We start from the raw sequence: 26,719 nt of genomic DNA, 5'->3' as shown, positions 1-26,719 counted from the left end.
TGGTTTTACAAGAAGATTTTACATTTTGTTGCAGGATGGTTCTGGCACTTGGATACTTAGGCCTGTCCTTGAGCACACCCAACCTCCATGGTGATGACTATTTGAACTGTTTCTTCTCTGGTGTCATCGAAATTCCAGCCAATATATTAGCTTGGCTTTTTCTCAAGAGATTTTCCCGAAGGTTCAGCCTTTCAGCCATACTTTTTCCGGGTGGAGTTGTCCTCTTCTTGGTCCAGCTCATACCTTCAAGTAATTTTTTTACACTGCAGCTAACATTATTGTGAACTGTCTTTGTAAAATATTTTGAAGCCAGATTTCATGATATAACATAAAAGTGGTGTAAGATTTGATCAAGGGTGACAAATTACACAAAAGAGTCGTGGAGTTGCAAGGTTTATTGAGAAATGACAGAGCAACAGTTCAAATACATGTCGTCAGAATAAGTAGACATGCGGCCCATAATAGGATGGTTTACCAATCCTGCATCAGATTCATGAAGAGGAGAAGCAAGATGGTTTGAGCTCTATAGATTATGGTAACAACCTCTCCTCCTTCAGCCCTAGCACTATTCTGACATGAGTTTCCCTTCCTGAGTACCTGTTTATGTAGCTTATCTCTGGGGTTTATTGGATATCTTATGCCAATCATTCGTTCATTTGGTCATATTTCAATTCTTCAGAATTGCGCAATTGCCAGGGGGGCAGGTTTTTAAAGTAGATCCCTCCCATTCCAGCCCCTTTGATGGGAAGCCATCTCCTCCCTTATCCTTTGCATGGATATCTTGCTATACTCTTCCAAACAGACTGTCTTAAGATATGTGGACATGGGGTAGGATTTTCCCCCCGTCAGGGGCAAAGTTGAAGAGTGGGCGCGCACAGGCGTGCTTCCGATCGGCACCCCCCATTGGGGGCGCGGTGCCATTTTACGTGGGCGGGCCAATTAAGGCCCGCCCAGCGTGATGTCTGCACAGAAGCACTGTGCGCTCCCTGTGCGGGTGGGGGGGGTTGGGGGGGGAAATCCCAAAATCGAGAGTGCGCTCTTTCACGCATGCGCAAGAAAGAGCGCACTCATCTCCCTGAGGCTAAGTGCTGTCTCAGGGAGATCGCCTCTAAGTGTAAAAAAGCTAAAAATAGAATAATAAAATTTCCCTAACATGTCCCCTCATGTGACACTGTCACGTGAGTTGGGACATGTCCATAATTTTAACGAAAGCTTTATTAAAATTTTTAAAAACCTACATGAAACCTCATCCCACCCGTGGATGAGGTTTCATGTTTTTTCTAGTTCCCGCTGGGGCTCCTGGCCTGCCCGCCAACTGTAAGGTTGGACACACAGGTCCTTTAATTACTTAATTGACTCTGTCAATGGCCTCAATTGGCCATTGACAGGTCGGCGGGCCCGCAGCTCATTTTGCTGTAGCCCCGCTTACCTGAAAATTTAAATGGGGCGCGGTGATGTCGGGAGTTCCGCCCTATGTCACCGCGTGCCATTTTACACGTCGGCGAGCAGGACCCGCCCCCGCTGCCGGCGGTAAAATCCTGCCCATGAAGTCCCTTCTCATCAGGTCCAGGAATGGGTACTCTAACGACTGCACCTGGAGTTGCGCTCGTTTTTTAATTCATTCAGAAGATGTTGGCTTCACTGGCTAAACAAGCATTTATAGCCCATCCCTAGGTGCCCTTGAGAAGGTGGTCGTGAGCTACCTTCTTGAACCGCTGAAGGAGTTCCAGGATATTGAGCCAGCAACAGTGAAAGAACGGAGGTATATTTCCAAGTCAGGCTGGTGAGTGATTTGGAGGGGAACTTCCAGGTGTTGGTGTTCCCATCTATCTGCTGCCCTTCTCCTTCCAGCTTGTAGTGTTTGGAAGGTGCTGTCTAAGGAGCCTTGGCTAATTCCTGCAGTGCGTCTTGTGGATGGAACACACTGCTGCTACTGTGTGTTGATAGTGGAAGGAGTAAATGTTTGTGAATGTGGTGCCAATCAAGCAGGCTGCTTTGTCCTGGACAGTGTCAAGCTTTTTGAGTGTTGTAGGAGCTGCACTCATCCATGCAAGTGGGGAGTATTCTGACTTGTGCCTTGCAGATGGTGGACAGGCTTTGGGGAGTCAGGAGGTGAGTTACTCGTCACAGGATTCCTAGCCTCAGACCTGCTTTTGTAACCACAGTATTTATATGGCTGGTCCAGTTCAGTTTCTGGTCAATGGTAACCCCCAGGATATTGATAGTGGGGAATTCAGTGATGATAATGCCATCGAATGTCAAGAGGCAATGGTTAGGTTCTGGCTCATTGCCTGGCACTTGTGTGGTGTGAATGTTACTTGCCGCTTGTAAGCCCAAGCCTGGATATTGTCCAGGTCTTGTTGCAATTGGACATGGACTGCTTCAGTATCTGAGGGGTCGTGAATGATGCTGAACATTGTGCAATCATCAAGAGAACATTCTGACCTTATGATGGAATTGCAATATTTACACCAGATGGATTTTGATAAACGTGAAGCATGAAGCAGCTGAAGATGGTTGGGCCTAGGACACTACCCTGACGAACTCCTGCATTGATGTCCTGGAGCTAAGATGACTGACCTCCAACAACCACAACCACCTGCCTTTGTGCTAGATATGACTCCAACCAGCCGAGAGTTTCCCCTGATTCCCATTGACTCTAGTTTTGCTAGGGCTCCTTGATGCCACATTTGGTCAAATGCTGCCTTGATGTCAAGGGCAATCACTCTCACCTCACCTCGGGAGTTCAGCTCTTTTGTCCATGTTTGAACCAAGGCTGTAACAAGGTAAGGAGCTGAGTGACCCTGGCGGAACCCAAGCTGGACATCAGTGAGCAAGTTATTGTGAAGCTAGTGCCGCTTGATAGCACTGTTGATGACCCCTTCCATCACTTTACTGATGATGGAGAGTGAAACTGATGGGTTAGTAATTGGCCGGGTTGGATTTGTCCCGCTTTTTGTGTACAGGACATACCTGGGCAATTTTCCACATAGCCAGGTAGATGCCAGTGTTGTAGCTGTACTGGGACAGCTTGGCTAGGGTCGCGGCAAGTTCTGGAGCACAAGTCTTCAGTACTATTGCCGGAATGTTGTCAGAGCCCATAGCCTTTGCAGTATCCAGTACCTTTAGCCGTTTCTTGATATCATGTGGAGTGAATCGAATTGGCTGAAGACTGGCACCTGTGATTCTGGGGACCTCCGGAGGAGGCTGAGATGGATCATCCACTCGGCACTTCTGGCTGAAGCTTGTTGTGAATACTTTTATCTTTTGCAGTACTGTGCTGGGCTCCTCCATCATTGAGGATGAGAATATTTGTGGAGCCACCTCCTCCAGTGTGTTGTTTAATTGTCCACCACCATTCACGACTGGATGTGGCAGGACTGCAGAGCTTAGATCTGTCTATCACTTGCTGCTTATGCTGTTTAGCATGCAAGCAGTCCTGTGTTATAGCTTCATCAGGTTGGCACCTCATATTTGGTATGCCTTGTGCTGCTCCTGACATGCCCTCCTGCACTCTTCATTGAACCAGGCTTGATGGTAATGGTAGAGTGGGGGATATGTCAGGCCATGAGGTTTCAGATTGTGTTTGAGTACAATTCTGCTGCTGCTGATGGCCCACAATGCCTCATGGATGCCCAGTCTTGAGTTACTAGACCTGATCGAAATCTATCCCATTTAGCACGGTGGTAGTGCCACACAGCACAATGGAGGGTATCCTCAATGTGAAGGTGGGAATTCGTCTCCACAATGACAGTGCGGTGGTCACTCCTACCGATACCATCATGGACAGATGCATCTGCGGCAGGCAGGTTGGTGAGGATGAGGTCAAGTATGTTTTTCCCTCTTGTTGGTTCCCTCACCGCTTGCCGCAGACCCAGTCTTCAGCATTTAGGAGTCAGCCAGCTCGGTCAGTAGTGGTGCTATCAAGACACTCTTGGTGATGGACATTGAAGTCCCCCACCCAGTATACACCCTCAGTGCTTCCTCATGTGATGTTCAACATGGAGGAGCACTGATTCATCAGCTGAGGAAGGGCAGTACATGGTAATCAGCAGGAGGTTACCTCGCCCATGTTTGACCTGATGCCATGAGACTTCATAGGGTCCGGAGTCAATGTTGAGGATTCCCACGGCAATTCCCTCCCAACTGTATATGACTATGCTGCCACCTCTGCTCAGTCTGTCCTGCTGCTGGGACAGGACATACCCGGGGATGGTGATGGTGGAGTCTGGGACGTTATCTGTAATGTATGATTCTCTGAGGATGACTGTGTCAGGCTGTTGCTTGACTTGTCTGTGAGACAGCTCTCCCAGTTTTGGCACTAGCCCCAGATGTTAGTAAGGAGGACTTTGCAGAGGCGACAGGGCTGCGATTGCTGTTGTCATTTCCGGTGCCTAGGTTGATACCAGGTGGCCCGGTTTCATACCTTTTTTGTGCCCTTGTAGCGGTTTTGTTCCAACTAAGTGGCTTGCTAGGCCATTTCAGAGGCAACCATATTGCTGGAGCCACATGTAGGCCAGACCAGGTAAACCAGATGGGTTTTTACAACCCACCTGTTTTTGAACTTTTAATTCCAGATTGTTTTTTTATTGAATTCAAGTTCCACCATCTGCCATGGCCGGATTTGAACCCTGGGTCTCTGGATTACTAGCCCAGCGACAATGCCACTACGCCATCACCTCCTCTATAATTTGCAATTTGATTGCCAGGCCTATGTACGAAAGTGTATTCATATGCTGCCAGAATCAAGGCCCATTGTTGTATCCATGCTGAGGCGATGGGCAGTATTGCCTTCTCCTCACTAAACAATCCTAGCAATGGTTTGTGGTCTGAAACGATTGTAAAATGACGGCCGTGTACATACTGGTGAAATTTCTTGATGCCAAAGATGATGGACAGGCCTTCTTTCTCTATCTGCAAATTTTCTATTCTGCTGTGGCGAGTGTTATTCATATGTAATCCATTGGCCGTTCCGTGCCATCGTCCATCCAATGAGAGAGCTCTGCTCCCACTCCATAGGGAGATGCGTCACATGTCAGCACCGATTCTTTCGTCTGGTCATAATGCACGTTGGTTCTTTTTGAGTAGAGAATGCAGGAGGGGCAGCACTGTAGACAAATTGGGTAAAAACCGCCAATAATAGTTGATCATTCCTAGAATGATTTGAGCTCTGAGGTGTTCTTTGGTGCAGGTGCCTCTCTTATGGCTCTCATTTGCTCCTGAACCAGGTGGAGGCCCTGTGAATCTACCCGGTGACTCAAATAGATTACCTCCCTCACTTGGAACGTGCATTTTTCTTTTTTTAAACACATTCCAGCTTGCAAGAAATGTTTTAAGACTTTTTCAAAGTTTGCCAAATGCTCTTTTTCAGTGAATCCTGTCACCAATACACCATCTAAATAGACTACAACCTGGGGTAGTCCCTGCAGTAAGCTTTCTCTGAAAGATGGCATAAGCGAAGGAGACACTGAAGGGCAATCGTGTACCTTGGTACAACCCTTTGTGGGTATTAATTGTGACAAATTCCCGGGAGGCATTATCCAACTCTAATTGTTGGTAAGCATGACTCATATCAAGCTTTGTGCACATTGTCCCCCCTGCCAGGTTGGCATACAGGTTCGATTTTTGGAATGGGGTGCCTGTCTAGCTTAGCTACTTTATTGGCCGTCAGTTTATAGTCTCCACAAATTCAGACACTTTGGTCGGATTTAAGGATGGGGACAATGGGTGCTGCCCATTCTGAGAACTGAACAGGTTGTATAAAGCCCAGTTTCTTTAGTCTGTTCAGTTCAATGTCGATTTTTTTCTCACAGGGCATATGGCAACGGTCTCGCCTTCATGAAGCGAGGGGCTGCTTCCGGACATGAATCTTGGCCTGAAGGCCCTGGATTTTCCCCAGTTTGTCCTTGAAGACAGTGGCAGACTTTCTAAGTAGCTCTGGTAGCCCACTTGCTCTCAACTTGAAAATTTCATCCCATTCTAACTTAATATCCTTTAACCAATTTCGCCCCAGGAGGCTTGGCCCTTCACCTGCTACCACCAATTGGCTTCCATAATGGAAAGTTACTCTGCTTATGCCTTTTACTTGAATGTCTTCACCCTTATATGTTTTTATCTTGGCATCTGTCCCTCCTAAACTTAATTGATGTTCACCATTATTTAAATGCCTGAAGGTATGTTTCCAATTAATATAGTGGAAGATCCTGTGTCCACTTCCGCTCTAATAGGTTTACCATTTACTTTCACTGTGACAAGTATTGGTTCTGTCTTTCCAACTTTCAGATTAAACAATGTGTAAATGTCTGAATTTGTTGTTTCAGGCTCTTCTACATTGTAGATTTCATTGGGCTTCTTCTTTTGTTTAGAAGCCTGCTTGAAACTTTCCTTGCACAGTCTCATCATATGTCTGTTTCTGTGACAATAGTAGCATTCGATTTTTTTAAACTGCCAAGCGGTAAAAGACTGATTGTCTGATTGTTTCCACCTCTTTTAAAATTATCCTTCGATTTCACTGCTAAGTTATTTTTCTTCTTCAGCCAGTGGGAGTTTTTTGGCAGAGTCTTGCTTTCTCGCGCCTCTTTCACCTGTGGTCTCCTGCTCGATGTGGAGGACGGTGCCATTTTGCACATCATGTATTGCTTTTGATTCTCTTACTGCGCTTTCCATGGCCAGCGCTATCTCTAGCACCTTCTTGAAATCCAAATTCACTTCAGACAATAATGTTTTCTGAATAGTGTCCTCTTTCATACCGCACACTAAACGATCTCTGAGCATTTTGCTCAGAGTTGTACCAAACTCATAATGTGCCGTTAGTCGCTTTAACTTTGCCACATAGCATGCAATTACCTGACTTGGGGCTCTATTTCATGAATTAAACCTGAACCTCTGCATCATGATCGAGGGCTTGGGTTGAAAATGACCTTTCACTAGGTCCAAATTCTTCAAATCTGGGGCATTAGGTGCTGTCAAACTTTGAATCAAACTGTAGGTTTCGCTCCCATAAGTACTCAAGAGGATCACTCATCTCTTCTCTTCCCCTGTAATTTCATTCACTTGAAAAAAGAAAGTGAGGTGTTCTATGTATTGAGACCAATCATCTGTGGCTGGTTCAAAAGAATCAATTCTCCCAAATTGGAGCATTAAGAGAGAGGATAACTTTCTCAATTGTACGGAGCTTACTACTTCCAATCACTGGGCGAGGTGCGGTGCTGATTTTTTAACTTGATTTCTTCTGTCCAATCCTGTTTTATCCTCATCACCAGTTTGTTGTAGGGTGGTTGAGCCGTGCTATTAATGATAAAGTTGATCTGCAGACACTTCTTGGGTGGAAACATTGTTTATTTACAATATACTCAGCAGCAACTACACATATGCTTTCAACTCCAACTCTTTTTCTACACTGACCGCTGTGGTAGCCTGCGCTACTCTCCTTTTGGTTACTACAGATCATGTGATCTTGCCTAACAAGTATTATTCTTAAAGGTACATTACACACTAAATAAAAGCATAATTACTACAAGCTGCAACAAAAACAGAAAATGTTGGAAAAACTAAGCAGGACTGACAGCATCTGTGGAGAGAGGAACAGAGTTGATGTTTTGACCTTGACATCAGTGACCCATAAATAGTAGTAAACAGTCAACAAAGAGAAGTTGCTATTAGTTAGACTTGCCCTTGCCTGTTTTCAATGATATTTTATGCGCCAGTTAATGTAAGCGGGAAATTAAAATGGTGCAGCTCCCTCTATAAGGTATCTGGTATGTGAATAAAGAACTTGTACCTCCTTAACCAACCAGTTTGAAGGTTTCTGAAATGAACAGTGGGTCTCAACAAGGATGAGTAAAGTTAGAATGATGAATTTGATGTCAAATTAGGTACAGAAAGAGAACTAAAATGAGGGAAAGAAAGATTGGATTGAGATAGATAGACAGAAATATAAAGGAAAAAATATTGATGACACTCAGCGCATTTCACTAGGGAACCACACAGAGAGACAACTTTTTGTGAAGCTACTGGCAGAATGGCACATCTCCAACAGCAACTTCTCATTTCCATGCTGAATTATGTATCTGCCCTCATCTGAAGCTGCTTTGGCTTTTACACTGAATAATAGCTCCTCCGTTATTTTGACAGAAATTTTTGGGCCAATCATCAACTTTTGCATTTTTAATAAGCCAAGCACTCCATTGGATTGTGTTGTATCCTAATTAACTCTTTCCTTTCCGATTTCTTACAATTAGCCAACTATTACCTGACTAAGAATGTCCTCAGTTGTTCCGATTTTACCTATCTGATCACAGCCAGAGCAAGTTTACCAGGGGCCTCTATTCCCACCTCTACACGATTACTTTGAGAACTTTGGGGGTCTCCAAGGATTTGTCCGTGGTTCCCTCTTTCTTGCCATTTGCATGTTGCCCCTTATTGTCATCATCACTAGATATGGGGTTAGCTTCCTCATATACTGTGATATACCCAGCTCTACCACTCTTAACATCTCCATTGATTCTAAGCCATTGGACTGTCTATCAAAAACCACCAATCTTGAATACACACCAATTCCCTCGTGTTAATCATTGAGAAGATAAAAGCTGCCATCTTCGGCCCTTGGAACAAACTTCATGCTCTTGCCACCAACTCCGTTGTCCTCTTCAGTCACTGTCTCAAGCTGAGCAAATACTGTTCACACCCTTGACTTCCTTTGAATCAGAGCTGAATTTTTAACCACATATCCTCCCCATCACCAAGATATGATTATGTCCACCTCTGTAACTTCTGCTCATACCTCAGTCCTCATCTCGACTTGACCACTCCACTCTTATCTTGTCCTCTACTTTCAGTAAACTTAAACTCATCAGACTGTTTGCAGCTCATATTCCATTCCACAGTTCACATTTGCCCATCACCCCTGTCCTCATTGGTCTACATTGGCTTTCACTTCCCAACGTCTCAAATTTAAAAGTCTCATCTTTGATATTAAATCCTTCCATGTCTTATTCTTTCCTGGCTCTGTAACGTTACCCAGCTCTAGACACCCCCAAACCCTCCATGCATCTTGCTACAACCTCATGTGCAACGCCTACCTCTTCATCCTACCCATATTGGCTATGCATTTGGCTACCAAGTCCTCACATTCTGGAATTCCCTCTCTAAAACCCACTGCAATGACCCTCGTTAAATACCATGTTTGTGACCAAGTTTCTGGTCACCATTCCTCATCTTCAGCTCAGTTTTTTTTATATACCTCTGCGAAGCAGCTTGAGAGCTTTTTATACTCTTTACAAGATTTTATATAAATTTAATTTGATGTTGGAACCTGGGCAGAATGGGTGAGGTGCTTTTATTCAATGTGCCTCTCTCCCAACAGCCAAGTAATTGTAACACCTAGATTAAAGGGCCTTTATGGAAGCTTGCACTCAGTGTAGAATCACGTCTATTAGGCACATATAATGCAAAATTGTGAAAGCATGCTTTTCCATCTGTTAATTTTAGTGGATGGGGAGCATCACCGCAAATTTCCAACATACACTCCTGGTTGGGGAGGGTCTGTGTCAGAACCATGTATTTCGAAAATTGTCCCAAGTGGCAGGCGTGATGGGATTATACAGTCACCTGGAGTAGTGTGTGCAGTTTTGGTCTCCATATTTAAGGATGGGTGTACTTGCATTGGAGGCAGTATAGCAAAGGTTCACTAGATTGGTCTCAGAGATGATAGGGTTGTCCTATGAAGAGAGGCTGAGTGAACTGTACCTATATTCTCTGGAGTTTATAAGAATGAAAGGTGATCTCATTGAAACACACAAAATTCTGAAGGGACTTAGCAGGGTAGACACTGAGATATTTCCCCTGGCAAGGCAATCTAGAACATGGGGGTACAGTTTTATGATGAGTAGCCAATCATTTAGGACTGAGATGAGGAGAAATTCCTTCACTTAAAGAGTTACAAATTCTTGGGATTCCCTACCACAGAGGGTTGTGAATGCACCATTGTTGATTACACTTAAGTTTGGAATTGACAAATATTTGGTCTCAGAAAATTATGGGGAAAGGAGAACAGCCAAGAAAATGGAGTTGAAGCCCAAGATCAGCCATGCTCATATAGAATGGCAGATCAGGCTTGATGGGCCATATAGGCCATTGGTGCTCCTACCTCTTATGTTCATGTATTCTGGTAAACAAGTTTCCATTTCCACTAAGTTTATGATTACATGTGTTTTTTCTAGATCTTTCAATACTTGCCACAATGCTGGTGATGATTGGAAAATTTGCGACCGCAAGTGGCTTCACCATGATTTATGTCTATAGTGCCGAGCTGTACCCAACTGCAGTAAGAAACATGGGTGTAGGAACGAGCTCAACAGCCTCTAGGTTGGGCAGCATCATCACACCTTACATTTTCTATCTTGGTAAGTTAACAGTTTAACTTCTGTATGGCTCAAGGAGAAGTGCAGGATGGCATACCAGGAGCAGCACCAGTCTTAACTAAAAATTAGGTGCCAAACTGCTACAACAGGGCTACCAGTGGATGCCAAACAGTGGAAATAACATGTGATAGACAAAGCTAAGTGATTCCACAATCAAAGGATGAAATCAAAGTTCTGCAGTTTTGTGACCAAGTCATGAATGGCGATGGGACAGTTAATCAACGAACCAGAGGAGGATGCTCCATAGCTAGCTCCATCCTCAATGATAGGGGAGTGCAGCACATCAGTGCAAAAGACAATGCTGAAACATTTGCAACCATTTGTAGCCAGGTGTGCTGAATGTCTGATCCATCTCAGCCACCACCCGAGGTCCCCAGCATCACAAATATCAGCCTTTCAGTCAATTTGATTCACTCCATGTGACATCAAGAAATGACTGAAAACACTAGATACATCAAAGGCTATTGACCCTGATAACATTCCAGCAGTAGTACTGAAAACTTGTGCTCCAGAATTAGCCACATCCATAGCATAGTTATTCCAGTGCAGCTACAACAATGGCGTCTACCCGGCAATGTGGAAAATTTCCCAGGTATGTCCTGTCCACAAAAAGCAGGACAAATCCAATCAGGCCAAATACCACCCAACAGTCCATTCTTGACCATCAGCCAAGTGATGGAAGATGCCATTGACAGTGCTATCAAGTGACACTTGGACAGCAATAAACTGCTCACTGGTGCTCAGTCTGGGTTTTGCCAGTTCCATTCAGTTTATGACCTCATTACATCCTTGGTCGAAACATGGACAAAAAGAGTTGAACTCAAGAGGTGAGGTGAGAATGACTGATCTTGACATCAAGACAGTATTTGATCAAGAATAATATCGAAGAGGCTTGGGTAAAGCCAAGTCAATGGCAATCAGGGAGAAAATTCTCCACTAGCTGGAGTCATACCTATCACAAAGGAATATGGCTGTGTTTGTTGGAGGCCAATCATCTTAGCCCCAGGAAATCGTTGCAGGAGTTCCTCATGGCGGTTTCCTAAGCCCAACCATCTTCAAAGGCATTAGTTAGGTTGAGAAGGTTGAGAAGAGAAAGTTTAAAGTTGTCATAGCTACGTGGATGTCATCTGATTTTGATAAAAGCTGTTTTGGTACTGTGGCAAAGCCAGAATCATGAATTCTGGGAAAAATGTGCACGACTTTTGGAGGTAAGAACACATTCAAGAGCTTTAATAATTGTGATAATCAAGGGGAATTTTAATCTATATATAGACAGGAAAAATCAGATGAGCAAAGGTAGCCTAGATGAGGAGTTCATAAAATGCTTTGGGGATAGTTTCGTAGAACAACGTGTTCTGGAGCCAACCAGAGATCGCGGCTATACTAGACCTGGTATTGTGCAATAAGATGGGATTAATTGATAACCTTATAGTGATTGCCCCTAGGTAACAGCAATCATAATATGATTGAATTTTATATTCAGTTTGAGGAAGAGAAGAGTGGGTCCAGACTAGTAGTTTAAATTTAAATAAGGGCAATTATGAGGGCATGAAAGCACAGCTAGCAGAAGTGCACTAGCTAATGAGGTTAAGGAATAGTCAATAGAGATGCAGTGACAGGCATTTAAGGGGATGTTTCAGAATGCACAGAATAGATACATTCCAACAAGAAAGAAAAATTCCAAGGGGCAGATCCACCATCCATAGTGGACTAAAAAAGTTAAAGTTAGTATCAAACCTGAAGAAAAAGTATATAATTGCACAAGGATGGGTGGCAGATAAGAAAATTGGACAGAATATAAAGCACAGCAATGAATGATAAAAAGATTAATAAGGAGGCAAAAAATAGAGTACGAGAGAAAGCTAGCTAGAAATATAAAGACGGATAGGAAGAGTTTCTATAGAAAATTAAATAAGAAAAGAGTTAATAGAGTGAGCACTGGCCCTATAGAAAGTGAGTTTGGGGAATTGATAATGGAAAATAAGGAGATGGCAAATGAATTGAACAGATATTTTGCATTAAGATAAAAGCAAAAAACTGCAGATGCTGGAAATCCAAAACAAAAATATACCTGGAAAAACTCAGCAGATCTGGCAGCATCTGCAGAGAGGAACACAGTTAACGTTTCGAGCCCGTATGACTCTTCAACAATCATACGGACTCGAAACATTAACTGTGTTCCTCTCTGCAGATGCTGCCAGACCTGCTGAATTTTTCCAGGTATTTTTATTTTTGTTTAGGTATTTTGCATTGGTCTTCACTATAGAGAATAGAAGTAACATCCCAGAAATAGCTGTAAATCAGGAATTGGGAGGGTGGAACTCAGGAAAATTACAATCGCCAGGGAAGAAGTACTTAGCAAATTGCTGGAACTATGGGTTGACAGGTCCCCGGGCCCTCATGGACTTCATCCTATGACCTTAAAAGAATTGGCTAGTGAGGTAGTCGATGCATTGGTTTTAATTTTCCAAAATTCCCTAGATTCTGGGAAGGTTCCATTAGATTGGAAAAGAGCAGGTGTAACTCCTTTAATCAAAAAGAGAGAGAGGCAGGAAGCAGGGACAGAATTTTATACCCCGTGAGCAGGCACTCACCCAACCCGATCGGGCATAAAATAGCACACAATGACATCGGGCATGCGCCCCAATGTCACCATGCACTCGCGCAATATTTTGGTCGGCAGGCGTGCGCTAGAGTTGGCAGCATGTCCGCTGACAATTTAGAGGCCTATTAAGGCCCTTAATCAACTAAGTTCTACCTATTTTTCACTGCTCGTTCAACCTTATGGTTTCCAACAGTAATTTAAAAAACAATAAAAATTTTAAAACATAATTTTTAATATGTCTCTGTTTATATGACTAAGTCACGTGTGGGGGCATGTTTCCATCATTTTTAAAATCTTTATTTTGGAGTTAACAATTCTTCTGCTCCCTGCCCTCAGTGAGCTTTCGGTGTGCGCTCCCCCATGCATGCGCAGACTTTTAAGCTCACACTTCTCCCGCCTCCACCCTAGCAGCGCTGAGCTTCTCAGCGCACCTTTCACACTGGCTGACCATTAATTGGCCAGCCAGCGTGAAATCGTGGTCAGGAGCTGATCGTGGGGGGCGGACCGTTTCCTGGCCACTCCTAGGCCTGCCCGTTGCGCCCTCCCAATGACCTGGGAAATCCTGCCCCAGGGAACTACAGGCCAGTTAACAACATTTGTCATAGGGTAAATGTGGGAAGCTATTATTAAAGATGTTATGGCAGGGCACTTAGAAAAATTCAAGGCCATCAGGCAGAATCAACATGGTTTTGTGAAAGGGAGATCACATTTAATCAATTCATTGGAGTTCTTTGAAGGAGTCACATGTGCTGTGGATAAAGAGGAACCTGTTGATGTACTGTACCTAGATTTCCAGAAGAAATTTCAAGAAGTGCCACATCAAAGGTTACTGGGGAAAATAAAAACTCATAATGTAGAGGGTGACATATTGGCATGGATAGAAGACTAGCTAGCTAACAGGAAACAGAGAGTGGGCATAAATGGGTCTTTATCTGGTTGGTAAGATGTGGCAAGTGGCGTGCCACAGGGATCAGTGCTGGGGCCTCAACATTTTACAATTTACATAAATGACTTGGATGAAGGGACCAAAGGTAAGTTTGCTAAATTTGCTGACAACACAAAGATAAGTAGGAAAGTAGGTTGTGAAAAGAACATAGGGAGGCTACAAAGGCACATAGATAGGTTAACTGTGGGAAAAGATCTATCAATTGGAGTATAATGTGGGAAAATGCGAAATTGCCCATTTTGGCAGGAAGAATGAAAAAGGAAGCATATTATCTAAATGGTGAAAGATTGCAGAGCTCTGAGATTCAGAGGGATCTGGGTGGCCGAGTGCATGAATCATGAAAGACTAGTAGGCAGGTACAGCAGATAATTAGGAAATCTAATAGAATGTATCATTTATTGCAAGGGGAATTGAATTTAAGAGTCGGGAGGTTATGCTTCATTTGTAAAGGACATTGGTGAGGTCACATCTGGAGTACTGTGTACAGGTCTCTTTATTTAAGGAAGGATGTAAATGCAGTAGAAGCAGTTCAGGGAAGGTTCACTAAACTAATACCAGGAATGAGCTGGTTTTCTTAAGGGGAAAGATTGGACAGGTTAGGCTCATATCCACTGAAGTTTAGAACAGTAAGAGGCGACTTGATTGAAACTTTTAAGATCCTGAGTGGTCTTGACAGGGTGAATGTGGAGAGGATGTTTCCTCTTGTGGGAAAATCTACAGCCAGGGGTCACTGTTTTCAAATAAGCATTTGCCCTTTTAAGACAAAGATGAGGAGAGTTTTTTTCTTTCAGAGGGTAGTGTGTCTTTGGGACTCTCTTCCTCAAAAGGTTGTGGAAACAGTGTATTTGATTATTTTTAAGGCAGAGCTAAATAGATTCTTGATAAATGAGAGGGTGAAAGTTTATGAGAGGGTAAAAGGTTATCAGGAGTATGCAGGAGGTTACAATCAGATCAGCCATGATCTTATTGAATGGCAGAGCAGGCTCGATGTGCCGAGTGACCTACTCCTGCTCCTAATTTGTATGTTCAAGGTTGGTGATGGGACAATACCCTGCAAGGGAAGTGGAGTCAAGGGTTGTTTTTTGAGGAGAGTGGCAACGATGGCAGATTTGAATGAGGGGGTGACAACACTTGAAAGAAACCTTTTAACAATGTCAGCTAACATGCAAGCCAGGAAATGAAGTTAGGTGGGAATGAGGTCCAGAGAGCAAGAGGTGGATCTCTTGGACAAGCTCAGAGAGGACATGAGGAGAGATAGGCGAGAAACTAGGAAAGGTTATACGTTCAGGACAAAGGCAGGGGGTAATTAAAGAAGACAGTTTGCAATACAGACAAGAAACCTGGGGATTTATCTTGTAATCAGCATGATCTTGGGATAGTAAGCAACTTTTGTAAATGCCAGAAGGATCCAACAGTGCATTATGTTGTCCAGCCAGATCTGGCAGCGAATGGCTAAATCAGTTGTCTACCGTATCAGTTAACGTCTACATTTCTTGGAGTTCAGGGAATGCTTATGAGAGCCATGCCAGAGGGAATAACCGGCATGAGAGAGGAAGGTTTTAATGAGGGTAAGCGCTTGGTTGATGGAAGTGAGAGTGTAGTTTAGCAGATCAGTCGCTACGGAAATCCTGTGGTGAGCAGAGTTCAAAGGTGAAACAGTTGGAATTTTGAAATTTCAGGTGAATTGGGGGATAGATTTCTCAAGTGGAAGATGCAGATTTCAAGGGACAAGCAGATTGTGGGTGATGAGTGTTACAAGGAAGTGGTCATAGGTGAACTTATCTGTGATTGATGCTATACGAGTACTGAGGTGACATGAGATGATAGAGAGCTGGAATTAAGTATGGTTTGAGGGCAGATTTAGGGAGGATAAGAGTGAACTCAGAAGAGAAAAAAACATGGATCTGAATTTCTAGGTCATCGGGCAGGCGTAGCGGGTGGGCACAGAGGGCGGGTGCTGGAGCAGCTGCGAAATGGACCTTCACCCGCGATCAGGTCCCGACCGCAAATTCCCACTGGCAGGCCAATTAAGGCCCACCCAAAGTGAATTGTGGCTCCAGACTGGCCGGGAGGGACCAAGCAGAGTCGGGGGCCTGTCAGCCACCGGGTCCAATGGTGACCCGACAGCTGGTTTAAAACTGGCCCAAGCAGCCCCTGGGAGGCTGTCATGGAGGACATCCCCTGTACGTTTGCAATGGAGTCAAGTGCAGCTGGACACAGCAGGTGGGAGAGCAGGTTGGGTGGGCACTTGGCTCCCCTACTTATATGATGATTGCCTCGCCGTCCTCTTGGAGGGGTTGGCTGCCAGGAGGACACCCTAGTCCCCAGGAATGGGAGGAAGAGGCCACCGCACCTCACCAAAAGGGCATGGGAGGAGGTGGCAGCAATGGTTAGCAGCTGTGACATGGTATGGCACACCTGGGTCCAGTGCCAGAAGTGCTTTAATAACCTGATGCACCCAGGAAGGGTGAATACCATGTTGGCATGGGTCAATGTGCAGAAGTGTTAGGGTGTGGTCATCCCCCTGTGGATTTCAGGGGTGCTAGAGTCTGAGTGCCGACTGTCAATGATGTCAGAGCTGGCCAAGTGGGTGAGCCCTGGCTGCTTGGACTGAGTGCCTTGTGGCTCGAGATCCATGACTTGGATGTTCAGGTGGTCAGTGCCAGTGTGGGAAATGGATGACGCAGCCAGTATCCCAGCTAGGTGACCATCAATCAATGGCGAGCAGGGAGGTCCAGAGTGACCTCAGGTTGGTGCACGAGCTGCCTGTCATCTCTGCGGGCTCCTCTCAGGTCATTCTGGATGATGGTAGCAGCCCCTCCGCCCCTCTGCCAGTGACTGTGGCATCTGATGAGGCTGCGGTGACTGGGGAAATGCCAGCAGTGGCACTGGCCACTCCCTCCCAGGTGGGGCCAGCACAGGCTCCACTGGCCAAAGGACGACCAGCAAGGTTATCAAGGCTAACAAGACAGCAGAGTCAGCAGGCTGTCTCTAATGTAAGGGGGGAGCAACAACACGTAGCACTTACAAAACTAAGTTAAAGGCACCCTGAGCACAAGAGGGACAGGTCACAGGTGATTTTATGTTCTTTATGTTCATTTTATGTATAGGGGCCTGGGGTTGAAGATCAGAAATGATTATGTAAGTATTGTTGAACTGTCAAAATGAGATAAATTGTGCTTTTGTCGTCATGGCCTGAGTATGCTTCATCATTTTATTTCATTGGTGCTGGGAACATCAGTTTAAAATGCTGGACATAGGTGGCTCTGAAACTTATTGCACAGTGTTCTTTGCGTTCAAATAAAAAGGTCCTTTCAGTCATCTGGGATGGAGGTGGCAGCCCTGGCATGCAGTTGAAAATGATCTTTGGTAGCCTAGCTGAAGGGCAACCCCAAAATCTCTGACTCCCCCACTCCCTGTTGTAAACTCTGAGCAACCCCTTTCCCTCCCCTCCCGATGATCTGCCCTTGTGCAATTTGCAACCTCCCCAATTTACCCGGCATCCGCTCCTTCCAGCCTTTCTGAAACTCTGATTAAAACATTTAAAAGACATCCTGCAATTAACAGCAGAACATGCAGAAAAACCACCCCACATGGCCCTAACTAAATATCAGGCCCAATTTCTTTCCTGACTTCCATCAAAGCCATTGTGTTTTTTTCTAACGGGGCGGAATTGTCCCAGATAAGCGCGGCAGCGGGCAGGAGAAAGAACATTTTACCCGCTGGCCGCAATGGTGGCCTTTCAAGCTGTATCGTCCCAATCCTGCCTCATTAATTATGCATTCCTAGGAGACGTGCCACTTTATAGTGGGTGGGCTCACCTCGCTGCTTCATCATGCCGAGTGCCATCTTTAAAGTGCAGCCGCATGCACACCTTTCAGTGCTTCCAACCCAACACTGCTGCACAGAAGACATGCCCGATAAAGGCAAGAAAACTGCAGCTCCCCCAATTCAGTGATATGTCCCTGGAAGGCCTTTTGGACACCGTGGAGACCCACCGTGATGTCCTCTGCCCCGCTCTCGCTGCAGGATGTCCAGCAATCTCACCACTCCAGCTTGGTAGGCGATGGCAGTAGTGGTCAGTGCCAAAGCTGCAGAGAAGAGGTTGGCCATTCAATGCAGAAAGAGGATGAATGATCTCATCTGTGCCACCAGGATAAGGCAATCATCTCATCATTCTAAACTCTCATACTCAAGTCCATCACACATTCACTGGCATCTCACTCACTCTCTCAACACACCCTCACATCTCCATCTGGACTCATCTCCTCATTGGACTGCCTCCTCGGCCCTCTCCACCTTGAAGTCACTTGCACAGATCAACTTGTACCACCCCCCCCCCGCCACACACCCCGGGATACCTCCTTCCCCAGTACAGCCCTCACCCTGCAGCCTCTTCCCTCGCCTGAGGCCACTTCTCCCCCTTTCTCGAGCAAGCCCTAGCCCTGAAGCCATTGAATAGCCCCCCCTGCCTTATGGCTGGCCTGGTAGGTAGACACTTGCCCATGAGCCCCTCTAAAAGTGATGTGGTTCTGCCTGTGAAGCCTGGCGCTGACGACCGCGAGTGCTGCCCGAAACAAGGTGGGCCTCGATGTCCCAAGTGAAGTGCAGCTTGCCAGGTGTTCAGTTGTGAAACAATCACACTGGTGTGCTCGGATGATCCGGCGTGGGGAGATGGTTCTGGCGAGCTGGGCTTATAATGACGTGCAGATGTATCACAATGAAGTTCTGGATGTCTGACGGTGGAAAACACAGCCTATCATTGACGGGCAGAGTGGACAATTACAAACTGATTTCAGAACATCATGAAACCGAATTTTTGGCCTTCTCGTCATATTGTCTGCTCACGCCACCAAACACCCCCGCCGGCAACAAGCATGGAAAATTCCACCCACTGAGTCCCTTGTCTGCCCAAGGAATTCAATGGGAAATTCCATAGTTTCCATTCTCTTGTTACATTCTCTTGTTCCAACTGGAAACAACTGGTCTGAGTCCTCCAGATGATTTCCTCAATTTCTCTTCCTGCACTCATTTACCCCTTTACTTGTTAAAAAAGACCCTGGATGGGATTTAATGGAACCCACTGGAAAGGGTCAGGTTGTGGACAGGGCCTCATAATCGCGGAGGGGGAAGACACACGGCCTGTTCAAACTGACAGCAAAACTGACCCCTATTTACTCAGTGGTGGGAACAGGGTGAGGTGGGGAAACTGTTGGCTAATTGGGCTCATTATTGAGTGGATAAAAAGACGTTATCACTGAGACCACCAGGATTTGGTGTGCTTCAGGGATCTCTCAAACTCACATGGGTCTCCTGTGCCTCCTGAAGGCCACCCAGCAAACACTGTCAGGTTTGCCACTGGCCTCCGAGGTGGGGGTGGGGGGGAGAAAAATGGGGTGGGGGGGGGTTGTGGGTCCCTATTTCAAAGGCACTTAGTGCCTGATTGAAGGACCCGGCATCTGGAAGATGTGTGCCTACTGAGTGCTACCCAGATACCCTTGCATCCAACTGCACCCCCCCAATCGCTGGTGAACCACTTCCCATGACACCCAAAGCACCTACACTCACCTGTCTCCAGGGGTCGAATAAAGACTCCTGGTGAAGGCCTCACTGAATTATCAGCAGCGCCCAGTGCTCCCAGTGGCACTGCCTGTAACGTGGAGCTTCCGGCCTTGATTGGCCAGCAGCTGTTGGGAGCCGGGTTTCCTCCCTCCTGGGGCCTTAATTCTGTGGATGGCTTGATGCTGCCCACTTGCGTGCCTGATTGCACTTAAAAAAACACCCAGTGCCTATTGGAGAGGTGGCATAGGTTTCCCACTGGCGGGCTGAACAATGTCACCTAAACCCACACCACCCACCACCATAGCTCTCCTTCAAGGAAGAGCAGGGGAGTTCTTGCTGATGTCTTGACTGCTGGTTGTCACTCAATCAATATTTATGAGGCACTGTGGGCCAACAGCAGCAGCAGCAGCAGAATTGTATTCCTATACAATCTGTAACCTCATGGCCCAACATATCCCTCACTCTATCATTACCATCAAGCCAAGGGATCAACCCTGGTTCAATGGAGAGCACAATGAGAATGTCAGGCACACCACCAGACATACCTCAGTGAGATGCCAATCTGGTGAAACAGTGGAAGTGGCATGCTCCAAACGGGCTAAGCAAAACCCACAACCAGATCAAAGCTCTGCAGAACAGCCACATCCAGTAGGGAATGCTGGTGGACAATTAAACAACTTGGGGAGGAGGAAATTCCATTAATCATCTTCATTCTCAATGATGACGGAGACCAGCCCATGAATGCAAATGCAAAACTGATGTGTTTGAAATCATCTGCAGCCAGACGTGCTGAGTGGATAATCCATTTCAGTTTACTCCTGAAGCCAATTCACTCCCTGTGATACCAAGAAATGGCTGAACACACTGCATACATGCAGCAAAGGCTGTCGGCCCCGCCAACAACATCCTGACTGCAGCACTAAAGACTTATCCAGAACTAGCCACAAACCTTGTCAAGCTGTTCCAGTACAGCCCCACCACTGGTATCTATCCGATAAAGTAGAAAATTGCCTCGGTATGTCCTGTCCACAACAAGCAGGGAAAATCCAATCCAGCCATTTAACCCCCCCATCAATCTACAGCCAATAATTAGTAAAGTGATGGGAGGGATTGTCAACAGTGCCAAGTGACGCTTACTCACCAATAGCCTGCTCACTGATGCTCAGTTTGGAATCTGCCAGAGGCACTGTACTGTAAACTTCTTTACAACCTTAGTCCAAAAAAGACAAAAGGCTGAATTCCAGAGGTGAGCCAATACATCAAGGCAGCATGTAAGACTAAGTAAAATTAAAGATAATGGGAATTGAGGGGGGTACTTTCCACTGGCTGGGGTTATACCTGGCACATTGGAAGATGGTTGAGGTTGTTGGAAACCATCTCAGCCCAGGGCATTGCTGCAGGAGTTATTCAGCGTAGTGTCCTAGGCCGAACAATCTTCAGCTGCTTCATCAATAACCTTCCTTCTATCATAAGGAGAGAAGCGGGAATGTTCGCTGATGATTGCATGGTGCCCAGCTCCATTTGTAACTCCTCAGATACTGAAGCATCCCATTCTCACATGCAGCAACATTTAAACTAGGACTGATATGTGGCACAAATGTTATTTCCCATCTAATTACCTGGCAATGATTATTTCCATCAAGAGAGAAAATAACCACCTTCCCTTGACGGTCAATGGCATTACAATCATCAAATCCATCCTGGAGTCACCTCTGACCTATTAATAGGGAGCCTACAACATCAGGTCAGAGACTAGGAATTCAGTTGTGGGATGGGAGGGGTGATTCACCAATTAACTGTCCAAAGACTTTACACCACCTACAAGGCACAAGTCAGGAGTGTGATGGAATAATTTCCAATTGCCTGGACGTGTGCAGTTCCAACAACACTGGAAAAGCCAAACACCATCCAGGACAAAGTAGGCCACTTGACTGGAATCCCATCCAACACATTCAATACTGCTATTGCAGTGTGTGCCAATATGCACTGCAGCAATTTGTCAGGGCATCTCCCAAACAGGAACTTATACTACCTAGAAGGACAAGGGCAACCTGCACATGGGAGCACCACTGCCTCCAAGTTCTCCTCTAAATCACACGTTACCCTGACTTGCAAATATATGACTGTTGTTTCATCAGTGCTGAGTAAAAAACCCTGAAACCTCCTCCCTAACGGAAGTGGGGTAAGTTCACCACATGAACTGCAGTGGTGCAAGAAGGTAGCTCACTGTTAACATCTTCGCAAGGGAAAGGTGTGCCCTTCTGTTAGTATCTCTGGAGGCAGTGAGATTGGAGGAGACCATTCCAGTATGGGTGCCATGATGTCTCAGGCATTTGTGCTGTTGTTCACCTCCATGGAAAGAGCCTCCATCTGCGTGGAGCATCAGGTGCAGCAGGCCACTGAGTTCATGTTGGTCCAGGCCAATGACCTGCACACTCTCATAGTCATAGAGGTCTACCGCACAGAAAAAGGCCCTTTGGCCCATCAAGTCTGCGCCGGTCAAACAAGTGCCTAACTGTTCTAATCCCATTTTCCAGCACTAAGCCCATAGCCTTGTATGCCATGGCATCACAAGTGCACATCCAAATACTTCTTAAATGTTATGAGGGTTTCTGCCTCTACCACCCTTTCAGGCAGTGAGTTCCAGATTCCTACCACCCTCTGGATGAAAAGATTCTTCATCACATCCCCTCTAAACCTCCTGCCCCTTACCTTAAATCTATGCCCCCTGGTTATTGATCCCTCCATCAAGGGGAAAAGTTCCTCCTGTCCTGTCTATGCTGTCTATGCCCCTCATAATTTTATACATCTCAGTCATGTCCCCCCTCAATCTTCTCTGCTCCAGGGAAAATAGACCCGTTCTATCCAATTTCTCATCATAACTAAAACTCTCCAGCCCAGGCAACATCCTGGTAAATCTCCTCTGCACTCTCTCTAGTGCAATCACATCCTTCGTATAATGCGGATTCCAGAACTGCACGCAATACTCTAGCTGTGGCCTAACCAGCGTTTTGTATAGTTCCAGCATAACCTCCCTGCTCTTATGTTCTATGCCTTGGCTAATAAAGGCAAGTATCCAGTATGCCTTCTTAGCCACCTTATCTACCTGTCCCGCTACCTTAAGGGACCGGTGGACATGTACACCAAGGTCCCTCTGATCCTCAGTACTTCCCAGGATCTTACCATTCATCGTGTGTTCCCGTGCCATGTTTGTCCTGCCCAAGTGCATCACCTCACACTTACCCAGTTTAAATTCCATTTGTCACTGATCAGCCCATCTGACCAGCCCATCTATATCCTCCTGTAATTTAAGGCTATCCTCCTCACTATTTACCACCTCACCAATTTACGTGTCATCCGCAAACTTACTGATCAACCCTCCTACATTCAAGTCTAAATCGTTTATATATATGACAAACAGCAAGGGACCCAAAGCCGACCCCTGTGGAACCCCACTGGACACAGGCATCCAGTCACAAAAACACCCCTCAACCATCACCCTCTGCTTCCTGCCACTCAACCAATTCTGGCTCCAATTTGCCAAATTGCCTTGGATCCCATGGGCTCTTACCTTCGTTATCAGTCTCCCATGCGGGACCTTATCAAAAACCATGCTGAAGTCCAAGTAGACTACATCAAATGCATTGCCCTCATCTACACACCTGGTCACCTTTTCGAAAAATTCAATCAAATTGGTCAGACATGACCTCCCCTTAACAAAACCATACTGACTGTCCTTGATTAATTCCTGCCTCTCCAAGTGTAATTAATTCTGTCCCTCAGGGTTTCCCCACCACTGAAGTTAGACTGACTGGCCTGTAGTTCCCTGGTTCATCCCTTCCTCCCTTCTTGAATAACGGTACCACATCGGCTGTCCTCCAGTCCTCTGGCACCTCTCCTGTGGCCAGAGAGGTATAGAAAATTATTGCCAGCACCCATGCTAACTCCTCCCTTGCCTCACTCAACAGCCTAGGATACATTTCATCTGAGCCTGGAGATTTATCTACTTTTAAGCCTGCCAGACCACTTAGAACCTCCTCCCTTTCTATGCTAATTTCTTTAATTATATCACAGTCCTTCTGCCTGATTTCCATAAACATGTTGTCCCTCTCACTTGTGAACACTGACCAAATTATTCATTTAGAACCCTACCCTACGTCTTCCGGCTCCACACACAAATTACCACTATGGTCCTTAATGGGCCCTACTCTTTCCCTAGTTATCCTTTTACTCTTAATGTACTTGTAAAATAACTTTGGATTTTCCTTTAGTTTACCTGCCAATATTTTTTCATGTCCCTTTTTGCTCTCCTAATTTCCTTTTTAAGTTCTCCCCCACGCATTCTATACTCCTCTAGGGCTTCTGCTGTTTTGAGCCCTCGGTATCTGCCATTAGCCTCCCTTTTTCTTTTTATCCAACTCTGTATATCCCTCGACATCCAGGGTTCCCTGGACTTGTTTGTCCCACCCTTTGTCTTTACTGGAATACGTTGGCCCTGTACTCTCCCTATTTCCTTCTTGAATGAGTCCCACTGCTCTGACGCAGATTTACCTACAAGTAGCTGCGCCCAGTCCACTCTAGCCAAATCATATCTGAACTGAAACTTTAAACTGGATGGGGGGAAGCCTCTCCTTGGTGGCTCAATGTGTCACTGACGTGCAGCCACGTGCTCACCAATACTTGGAAAACAGGCAAGTGTAGGTGGACCATGAAAGGCAATGAAGAGAAAGGACTCATGATCGTGAAACTCTTCTCAAAGTGCTCCCTCTTTTCATCCCTTTGATCCCATTCCCCATCACCACCCCCAAACAGAGCCCCACAAACTGATTTCTGCCCTGATGACTGAGTCTGCATCTGCATTGGTGCAAGTGCGGCATCGTTGGTAGGGTCTGATGATGTCCAAAATCCAGAGGATGTCTGCCACGGGCAGCTCATGTATCAGAGCAGCAGTTGACACGGAGAATATCCAAAACCAAGGCTTAGCATGTTGCAATTTCGGCAAATTGTGGGTATGATTTTGAAATTATTCATACAATAAATTCCTAATTTATCCATCTTCTGCAGAAATTGAGAGGAAAAGCCGAAGTAATTCGAGTCCAATTCCACATTGTCTGAAAGATTTCCCAAACTATTTGAACATATTTACTTGTAAATATATTAAAGCGTATTGATCACAAAACCTGTGTTACATGGACTGTCTATGATTTTATGTTGATATGTGGGTCTTCACCTTACAATTTATGTATTGTGTTTTCACAGCTGTTTATCATGAGTTTCTGCCTTTTATTCTGATTGGGAGTTTGATGGTGCTGTCAGCAATTCTGGTCTTGTTTCTGCCTGAAACAGCCAATATTCCCCTCCCAGAAACCATTGACCAGATGCAGAAAATTAAGGGGTAAGCATGTACAGTTCTTATGATTTAGTATTTTTGTAATTTTCTGCTGTGGACAGCAACTTATATTTATATGAGACTAATAATACAGAAAATATCCCAAAGTGCATTAGCGAGGAGAAAGAGGCAAGCACCTGTCCTTTGTTGGAGTGTTAGGAGAGGTGATTAAAGGCCTAGTTGAAGACATGTGTTTCAAATAGAGGGAGAGAAGCAAAGACCTGGGAATGTTAGAAAGGGAATTCCAAAGAGTACTGCTGTGATATCTGAAGATGGAGCGGGGAGTGTGAGGAATTGAGGGGAGACCAGGTTCAGAGGACCAGAGAGTGGAAAAAGGACATTAGGTTGGAGATGCTAGCCAAGATAAGGTGAAATAGGGTTAAGTCAAGATCTGTAGCCAAGAATGAGAACTTTAAACTCACTTCATTGGGGGGGCAAGGTCAGCAATAATAGGAGCTGCTGAGTGAGTTTAATTTAATGCAGGACAGGATGTGAATGACAGAGCTTTAGATGATTTGGAGCTTGTGAGGGATGGAGACTAGGAAGGTGGTGATTGGAAAATTTGAGTGTAGAGAAGGCAAAACTATATTGGTGAAATATGGGTAAAAGTAAAATGTTGCAGAGATGAAAATAAACATACATTGAATTGCACAGAAACAAGCCATTACCCTAACTGGTCTTTGCTGCCATTTGTGTTTCATATGAACCTCCTCCCACCCCTCTACATCTAACCTATCAACTATCCTTCTATTCCTTTCTCCCTCGTGGGCTTATTTAGCTTCCTCATAAATGATTTATGTTCTTCTTCTCCACTACTCCTTATGGTAAAAAGTTCCATATTCTTATCACTCTCTAGCTAAAGGGGTTTCTCCTGCATTAATAATTAACTGGTTATAGTATCTGAAACTTGGTCCTGAATCAAATAAATTTCCACTTTTGATTATTGCCTGGTTCAACCTGAGTAAGCAGCAAGGGAAGGATAAAGTTAAAGACAAGAGTGCAATAATTTAGTTGGTAAATGGAAAAAAATGGCTTCAGCCTTCCCAATGGAGAAAATTCTGATCCAGCCATGACTTAATGTCAGACAGGCAGTCTGTCAGCACATTGGGAATGTTATAGGATTGTGAGAGATGGTTAAGGAATAAAACTGGATGTCATCATAAATGTAGATTCTTACTCCATATTATGGATCATGCCACTGTGGGGAAGATTATAAATAAGGAAGAGGAGAGAGCTGAGGCAACATCCACAGGGGATTCCCGAAGTGACTGTGTGACAGCTGAAGGAGAAACCGTTGCTGAAGGTGAATTGATTGTATTGTGAAAGGTCGGAATGCACTCACTGGAGAATAAACTGGAGTGAAGACAATGGAGTGAAGACAATGGGTTGAATTTTACCAAGCACCCACGTGCAGGAATCCAGGCGGATGGGCTCATTAATTAGGGTGGTGTGCCCACCACTGGCCCAATCACCCAGCTCCAACTGCAATTGTACAAGCAGCATGGGATACATCAGGTGGTTCACTCACCCATGGCCATTTCAGGCTCACTATAGTGGGCAATTAAAGCCCAATTAAAGGCCTTATCATGCTGCCCTCCTGATAGACCAGGTGACGGGAGTGGCCGGCACTCAATGTGCAGCCCAGCAGGTTAAACCCGGTGGACTGCTGGCAGTAAAAGGGGGTGAGGGTGCCTCTTACTGGGGTCCCAGAGCCAATTAGAGGCCATTCCTCACAGTTTTGTCTCCCCATCTCCACGTTCACCCCCTGCTCTTTCCAACACATTTCCTGCAACACC

General features: G+C 45.4%; 1 protein-coding gene across 1 annotated transcript in view; it reads left to right on the top strand.

Moving 5' to 3' along the window:
• LOC144685284 (organic cation/carnitine transporter 2-like) overlaps nt 1-24,933 on the top strand; it is an 87,953-nt gene extending 63,020 nt beyond the window's left edge. The window contains exons 7-9 of the mRNA XM_078549704.1: nt 35-249; nt 10,221-10,403; nt 24,794-24,933. Of these exons, the coding sequence (XP_078405830.1) occupies nt 35-249; nt 10,221-10,403; nt 24,794-24,933 (538 nt within the window). The remainder of the gene's footprint in view (nt 1-34; nt 250-10,220; nt 10,404-24,793) is intronic.
• Nucleotides 24,934-26,719: the final 1,786 nt, after the last annotated feature.

The sequence above is a fragment of the Cetorhinus maximus genome, chromosome 10, assembly GCF_964194155.1.
Source record: "Cetorhinus maximus chromosome 10, sCetMax3.hap1.1, whole genome shotgun sequence".
Classification (NCBI taxonomy): Eukaryota; Metazoa; Chordata; class Chondrichthyes; order Lamniformes; family Cetorhinidae; genus Cetorhinus; species Cetorhinus maximus.
This window is presented reverse-complemented; position numbering and strand designations above follow the sequence as displayed.